At 37.2% G+C, this 8,721-nt stretch overlaps 1 protein-coding gene across 1 annotated transcript; it reads right to left on the minus strand.

The window, feature by feature from the left end:
* Nucleotides 1–81: 81 nt before the first annotated feature.
* LOC124450665 (RNA-binding protein, mRNA-processing factor 2a-like) lies at nucleotides 82–8,270 on the minus strand. The gene is made up of 12 exons (XM_047001305.1): nucleotides 8,029–8,270; nucleotides 7,842–7,919; nucleotides 5,951–6,001; nucleotides 5,659–5,721; nucleotides 5,171–5,306; nucleotides 5,008–5,062; nucleotides 4,281–4,365; nucleotides 2,836–2,993; nucleotides 1,646–1,715; nucleotides 1,533–1,573; nucleotides 1,101–1,173; nucleotides 82–641 (listed from the first exon to the last, which is right to left on the minus strand). The coding sequence occupies exons 1-12, from the start codon at nucleotides 8,080–8,082 to the stop codon at nucleotides 579–581; spliced, it is 927 nt and encodes a 308-aa protein (XP_046857261.1). The 5' UTR covers nucleotides 8,083–8,270; the 3' UTR covers nucleotides 82–578.
* Nucleotides 8,271–8,721: the final 451 nt, after the last annotated feature.

An 8,721-nucleotide genomic window follows, 5' to 3' on the forward strand; every position in this document is an offset into this window, starting at 1 on the left:
TTATCGATCTTCTGACGTCAATTTCAGGTTTTCCCACTGCGCATGACCATGTATGTGTAAATGACAACAACACAAAACATGTAGTTTACAATAAATGTTTTATTGCTGGAAACACGTCTTATTGGTATTAGCTAAAATAAATACAATCACTTAATATTTAACAAATTTACTTAAATTCAATTAAAAACGCCATGTACAAATATATTAAAATGTAAATTATTTATTTTCATGTAAGAGAAAACGCATGTTAAAGCACATGTGGGGATGTATCGAAAAGTCATTACTGACACAGCACTACAATTTATCGAATTCTCGAGAAAATTCCGTTAAAATTCTTCCCAAAATTGAAAAATCCTTTTTATAATATACCTCGATGAGTCATAAAGGCGCGAATTTTATCGTCCACACAAGCAAGAGCACGAAAACAAAGTAAAATTTTTTTCAATGAGCGAAGACTTTCTAACAAAGTTATTTTCTTTCACATCTATTTTTCTCGGAAATTTTAGAAGTTTTGTGTTCTGTGCTTCCGCTTGTGTAGACGATGGCGTCTCTCACTCTATGAAATTAAAAGTGTATGTCTAACATACACTCATCGTTGGATGACCATGTATCAGCGTCTCGCCGTTTACTGAATATCGCTTCTATAAGAGAAAGTTAAGTCGCGTTTGACAAGCTGCTTTTCAGGAATCAGGAGCAGGTTGCACGAAGTCTGGATGGCGTAATCCATTGGATAGTAAAATCTTCAAACTTGTTCAAAAGGTGTTTCTATTTTCCTCGCGACAAAGAAATTTTGTGATCTTAGAAGCAATACTTCACTTCACTGATTGCTCAGTTCAAATTGTATATTCTTCCCTTTAATGAGATATTTTGAGAGATAGGGCCGGTGCTAACGATTCGGCCGTAAGTATAGACTTTACAGAAGTTTATTTTCTATGACAGTAACCTTCAATAACCATAACCTTCCTTTGCAATTCAAAACCAATAACGTTGTTGCGAAGTTTTTTCTTATTCGAAATTGAGTTGTTATGATATATTTTGAACAACACTGGTTTTATACGACGGCCTTCACATTAGAAAATAACCACAGCAATAACACTAACCTCTCCCATCTTTGTTCTAGCATACTCAATCCTTATTCCTCCTCTAGATCCATCCGATGACGACAGCTGTGTTCTGAAGTAAAAAAGTTTAAAAAGTTAGCCTCCATATTGAATTCCATATGAATATGAACACACATTCTCCACCCCCAAACCGCAATTATAGACCTTCCTACGGCCACGGTCATCATGCATTGACATGACACAGAAATCCAAATCAAATGCAATTCCAATTTATGCAAAAATTACGAACCAAAATCTCGAAATTTTGTTGAACGACCTGAGTCACTTAAACATTTTTGAATCTTTCAATGTCGGATAAACTACTGCTTCCTTAATGCACGGTAAACTACTAATATCTGACACACTGATGGAAAGTGGGCGATAGCTATAGTTTGTTGTTTACTCTCTCGTTAATATTTAACTTCTACTTACCCTTGAAGCATCGACATTGCCCCTGACGCAGAATACACATCCTAGTAATATCCATAAGTATCCATTAGTAATCTAATAGTTTTCGAACATCTCAGATTCATTTGTTTTCTTACCTGATATTCCACAAAACAACACGGAGCGTTTCCCTTCGATAACATTTTGATTCTTCTAAAACCTGGCGTACTGTCAGAAAGAAAAAATAGTTATTCCATGCCGTATGTATGCGCGTGACAATAGGACGTATGTGTGTGAAAATATGACGTATGTGTGTGAAAATGTGACGTATGTGTGTGAAAATGACGTATGTGTGTGAAAATGTGACGTATGTGTGTTAAAACATAACGTATGTGTGTGAAAATATGACGTGTATGCGTGAAAATATGAAGTAAATGTGTGAAAGGAGTGGAGTTTAACACGAGATCTCTTGCTATCACAACATCAAAACAAGTAAAACTCAAAACAATGAATGAAAATCTATCATTAGAGCACTCCATATGAAACTAGCAGGACCTGAACGTGGACCTGAAGTTAGTTAGCTACTTCCTTTTCAATATCGGGTTACCCCCCCTGCTTTGTTACAAATATTAATACACATCCGGCTGCAGTTTGGAGCAGTGTGACCAGACTTGGTGAGCTTAGACAGCCCCACCTAATTAAATAATTGCCACATTAAGAACAGGGGGAGCATTCCGCATGGTTCAAAGCGTTTTTGAAAAATTATTCATGTATGGTCACACTGCTTTGGAACTATTGATCTGAAGATAGACTGGATAATACACTCCGCTATTCCTGTGAAGCCAGTGCCGCCATATTGGAAGGTCCCACTTGATACGAAAAAATAATCATAATATTCATCATAATCATATTTTCAAAAAATATGCTATGTTTATACATGGCTCTAAGTTCCAAAAATAACAGAAACACGTCGTCATTAAAGCTCTGTCGTATATTAAAGTTGGATTTCACTCCTCGAGTGGGACCTACTAATCGGGTGATAACAATGTAAGCACCCGATTACTTCGGCTTCAACTTTTGACTAGGCGTTGTATTGCAATGTGCTATCTAATTTATTATACATATCTATGTTTGGAGAAGGCTAGATAAAATACTAGACAAGGTGGAGTTTCCCTGCAACACAAATGGAAATCTGTGTAATAATCTAAAATAAACGAAATTGCTCCAAAACTCAAAGCCTAAATCAATCATCCAGCGCTAGAACTGGTAGCCCACTGGTTGGAGATTAGGGATCAGGGATCAATCACCGAATTACCGCAGAAGATCTCGCGGTCTCAAACTTCGTTACCTTGTGAAGAGAGCATACAATTCGTTTTCTTTATTTGCATCTAACTTCTGTCCAATGTTAGCCACAAACAAAGTTGAACATAAATAGGTATCACTCGCCACCATGGTCGGTAGAGAGTACGTGGATGGCATATTGACGTGTTGGTACACAGGATGGTGCTAAATGAATAAGCAGTACATCACAACGAGCAAAAACCTCATCATTCATTGCCAAAAATCCTTTGGAAACGGCGAAAAGGAAGGGGGGGGGGAGAAGCAAAATACGCTCGAGTAATGCAATCGGAGTATTTTTACCCTGCCACATCATATTTATCATATTTAACTATATAACCATAACCACAAGGTTAAATAGTGGGAATGTTATTAAACAAAAAGAATGATAGCATAATGCTATAACCAACAACTACAATATAGAATATATGGAATTCGAGCTTTGTCCATATGAACTGTTTCGCATGCTTAAAAAAAACGAGCCGGAATATTCAGTTGATTAATCTATGATAAATCTTTCACCTTTTAACTCTGCTATACCGGTCACAAGCCCGGGACTTGTAGCATATAAGGCTCTCTGCTTTTTAGTAGACTTGTCTCGTTTACAAGGAAGAGGAGCGGAATGTTAATTTCTCAAATGTTGTTCGATAAGGTCGTTATTATTTGTAGTTGTTGGTTATAGCATTATCCTAACCTAGCCTGATTGTTGATGGCAGTTTCTGTGGCAGAGTATTCTATAATTGTGCCGAACAATTTTCGTATCAAACAGAACAAAAAGATGGTATGGTTGTATAGCAGTGTCATCAAGCCATTGTTATCACGATGCTATTAAAAAACCGTCTTAAAAAGAGCAAATACCATGGTGAATGGTCAAGTACTAACGTGTTTTGAAATTATTCCAATTTATATAGAAATATAGTATGGTTGTATAGCTCTGCAGCAACAAGTAATAAAGCTTAGCGGCTATTTCACGTATTGACCCTCGTTCTTGTTCTTATTATCAAATCGAATGGTTTGAACCGCAGTGTTGTGAATATAGAGTAGAACCATTCCATTGAATTTTTTTCGTGCCACGCATATCTTATAAAGCATGTGATTGCCAGAGTTGCAGCCAGTCAGTTGGTTTTCTTGACCAACAGGAATGATGAAATGGCTTACAGCAGCCAGTAATCTTAACTAAATATACAGCAGTCAGTTGCACAGCGAAGTGGAGCTACTGCATATTTTCTATAAGGTCGTTTGAGCTTGGGAGTATAGTCACAAGTACGTAAGAAGATCGTCCAGATTCACTCTGATTCTGAAGATGCCTACCGGATGGTCAACACTAATAAAAACAGGACTGGACAAGCCTGGACGATCTACGTATACAAACATTATTCCTATGTATATATCGTGATAACGCGATGCACGTGAATCACCGATGTAGTTCTTGTCAAAGATGTTGTAGCAACTTACCTGTAAAGTGTGAGAGAAGTGATTGATTACAGGCGAGTGAATCGGTGAATGCAATGGAGACGTTGGACTGTCTGCGTACGGGATCCTGTTGAAGACAAATAGAAATGAATTTCCGAAAAAGATAGTGATTGAACTATTTTGGACAGCTTACGAATGCGTCTATCATTGCAACTTGAAGGAAACGGATTTTTATTTCAGCCAGTTTTTTACTTACGTAACTTATTTTTTACACCATAGACTAGTTGAACAATGACCATTAGTTTTTGCTAGTTATTGCCACTGAACTAAATACAACTGGAAGACTACATAACGCCAAAATTTAAAGCCTGCAACTCGACTAGTCCCAATCTTAACACGCCCGGCCAAAAAGGAACCACAGTTAGCGAAAATGCTTGAATCAACACGTCTGTCTGGAGGTAATACTTGACTTCATTCAACATAAGGCATGTTTACCAAAATGTAGCCATCCAGTTATTTATACGGTTCAATGGCCATTACATACACTCTGTATGCAGCAATGAACTATTGGTCCAACGGTATGCAGTGATCACCCCCCGGGTTAAAAGCATCAAACCGCCATGTTAAAGGCTAGTGCTGCTAAATAAAGACCCACCCCCACCCCCATAACTTCTGAAAATTCAAATCGATAGATTCTCCTAAGGTATGAGCAATACGTATGCCAATGTAACTATTACATGATAAACAGTTAAGAATATTGATAAAATACCTCGCATGATGCCACATTGGTTCGGAAGCAAAGAAGCTCAGTCCTGTAAGATCCACTACAGTGAAAAGAAAAGCCCAGACGAGACAAATTAGTTTGAAATCGAAATCGGTTCGCCGATGAAACGGTTGTAAATATTTCAAAAATATGCATGATGGTTTCATACATGGTGTTAGAGCTTCAACTTGTGAATTTACGCAGCTGTTGTTGCCATTTTTGTGAGAAGTTTTGCCCATTTTCGTGTTGGTCTTGGCGAACTCGATCCTCAATGGTTGATCTAAGGCAGGATCGAAGCACACGCCCTAAAAAAGCAAAAAAAACGAATTCTTTAAATTCATGTCTTTCGGTAAAACAAACTTCTTTGGAAAAAATATCATATGTGATCATGGCTTAAAAGTTAAACGTTTTTAAAAACGAGAGTCAACCATAATGCCGACTAAAAATATATATCGTCTTGCGGCTCAAAAATAAAAGAATTCTTTCAAACACAACGTTCATATGAATCGATGAACCCCCAAGGAAGTTGAAAAGAAATTCCATAATGGCGATACTGTGCGTGTATAAAAGTGTTTAAGTGTCAAAACGAAGAAAAATATGACATTGTAAAATCGGTTGCCAAGTTTTGAATGAATTTTGGTTATAACAATCTTTTACCTGTAAGTCTTTTTTGCATTCTTCCGCGTTTAGTTTTTCTGCGAACGTCACAAATGCCACAGGCTATAGAAAAGAGATTGGGCCGCACATTACATAACTTCAAAAAACTATCAAAACTTTTGCAAGATAATCGGTTCTTAGGATTTAACTTAGACTTTGAAAGCAAAACACAAAACCTTATAGAAACGTTACTGATGATCGAGTTTTAACTTCGTTCGAGTTGTATAGTTCCGCTTAGCTAAAAAATGCTTCGTTTTTTCTCAACGAGTAAATAAAACATCTCCAAACTTACCAGTGGCTTGCCTTGTTTGTCCGTAAGCTTTAGTTGGAATCCTTCATAACCCTAAAATTGCGAAAGAGTTTGAAATGCATTGTCTTCGCTTTAAAAGAGTTTTGATGGAGCGTGAATGGTAATAAAGAAAATCACGACAGGTCAGGACTTCTCAATGTTCGACAAAAATTTTAATTACAGCCGACGCTTTAGAGATTTAATCGAAGTAAATTTGCTCGAGTAAATACTTTGAATGACTGCATGTCCTCGAAGTTCTGTCGTTGATTTCTTGATAACTTCCTCGGAAGTGGAAGATTATTGGGATTTTTGTCTTCATCCCCGAAGCACTAATGATACTTAAATGACTAAACAAATTTATCTTCATTATCTTAAATGATATGTTTCGCCCATATTATCGACAACATTATCAACTTGATTGCTCTGTGTTTATAGACAAGGAACTACAACGTGTTTGGATACCATGCCCACAAGCAAACAATCGAAAAATATCAACGCTTCTTGCGATCGATCTTTAAAAGAAACCTCCCACATTTTGAGTTTCAGACGAGCAAATTCAGGCACGAGACTTAAGTCCTTGATAGGCTAGTAAACGTTTATACTTAGAGTGCAGTTAAAAAAGGTTGTTGGCACAAGGGTTAGACAAAGTTTGTCTTTCTACAAGTGCCCACTCGATTACAAATTCACTTTCCGCTTAACACAAACAACTATTTCCAATGCAAATTTAGAAACATTGTTGCCAAGCTTAGACTTCTGCCGTGATCAACAAAAAAGTATCGACTCATCATGAATTTTCGATACAATAAAATATCAATCTTAAAATAGATTTATCATTCCTGAAGTTCAAAAGAATAAAATTTTACAATTCCCTTCAAGCGAAGTCATGTTGCGCGGCTTTGAAAAAAGTCTGAACGCACATTCCTACGGTTTCCACGGGTAACGAAAGAAATCGAAACACTTGTCTGTATGTTTTACAAACATTTAAGCTTGAAAGTAAATTCGAAATCAATATTGACTCGCGAGTGTTACATAAGATCAAATGAAGTCCGATGAAAGCCCAATTCGTGAGTTTTCTCAATCATAAGCGAGTTTGAAATTTAATTTATTCGATGCACGAACAGCTTGTGCTCCAATTTTCATTCATAATAACATAATACATGCCTTTAAAAGACTGGTTATCATTCTTTTGCATTGAACAAAACTTTCTTTCCTCATGCGGTTGAAAAAGAGGTCGAATTACACGACACCTTCGTTCGAAAGGAAATTAGGCTATAATCGTGTGCCCATTTGTCTTGTTACGAGCATATTTAACAAAGATTATGCAAAAATACAAGAAAATTAATATCTGACATTGTTCAGACGTTTGAACACGTTGACAACCTAATTATGAAAGCGCGAAATAGTTTAGTTCAATGTTTATGCCCGTGAAACATGAAACCAAAAAGCCAGGACAGCCCGTAACGGTTCCTTAAGCAAATTGACGAGCTCGATTTGAAACTTTTCCAAGCATTCTAATTCTATTTATACACGAAGAAAGATGCCTTTATACAACATTCTAATGGCCATACGATGCAATACATAACACAAAAGTTTTCACATGGAAAAATTGCGAATCGACGCTCAAAAAACACAGGCAGAAAGAACAGACGTCTTAATGAACTGAAGTAATCGAATACTGTTTAAAACGATGGCTAACAGCATTGACGGATGGAAATCCCAACATGCTAATTTTGAAACAGCGTTGGTTACGAGTCGTATAACAGAGTTTAAAACGAGCTCAATTTTGTCGAAACGTGTTTATGTTATTACTGAAGAAACAACAGCATCTCCATTACCCGGTAGACATTTAACTTATTCCTGTCGTTTATGGGTTCTTTTGTGAAAAATAGCTCACCTTATAGGCACGAAATAGTAGATATATCTCTCTGGATCTCACATTCGCTGGTAGACCGCTCACAAAAAGAGTTCGAACCTAAAACCAAAAACACGAACAAGTGAGCAACGCAAGACCGAAACGACCCCTTTCTCCTCGGCATTTTCAAAAAAAATCTTTCCGTCTGGATGCCTAAACTGTAACAAACCTCGTCGTTTTCACCTTTATCGTTGTTTGAATCGGTGCCGTTTTGATCCTCCATCTTTCGTTAGTGGTAAAGTGAAAATGAAAGCTTTTAATGGTGATAACGATAAAAGTGCCTGTGAGTCCCTCTGCTTGTGATGCTACAGTGCGACAGCGAGTGCCGACAGAAATAGCAAGGTGCAAGTGCGTGCAATAACTTAGTGACACTGAACTAGTTGGGGGGTTCAATTACTCTGTGTTCGTTTGCAGGTTAACAAACCCACACACATACACGAGGACGCCGGATGTGACGTCAAAGTACGAGTGCAAACAAACGAAAGACGAGCAGTTTATTATTTAATTAATCAATTTGTGACAGTTTCGGAAAGATCATCAAGGAAGTACATTTTACTTCATCCTTCATTTCAATCTAGATTCCAAGGCTTGCAATCAGCATAGATTAAAAGGTACCCTCCCCCCCTCCCCCGCAGCTAAAACTATATAATTACAGGTCTTCCATTTACTAAAATTGCATGATGTATATTTTCTTACTTTTGTAAAATGCTCATTGTTTAGTTGTTTTACCCATGCCACAGTTTGAATTGATCAAGCTGTAATTGTATGGTTGATACATATCTCAACTCTGAACAGAGAAATGCCACGGTTAACCTGTAAAAAAGCCACTCCAGTTCTTCGTCACGAGCGAGATCACGAGTTC

This window comes from Xenia sp. Carnegie-2017, unplaced genomic scaffold, assembly GCF_021976095.1.
Source record: "Xenia sp. Carnegie-2017 unplaced genomic scaffold, XeniaSp_v1 HiC_scaffold_24, whole genome shotgun sequence".
NCBI classification, from domain to species: Eukaryota; Metazoa; Cnidaria; class Anthozoa; order Malacalcyonacea; family Xeniidae; genus Xenia; species Xenia sp. Carnegie-2017.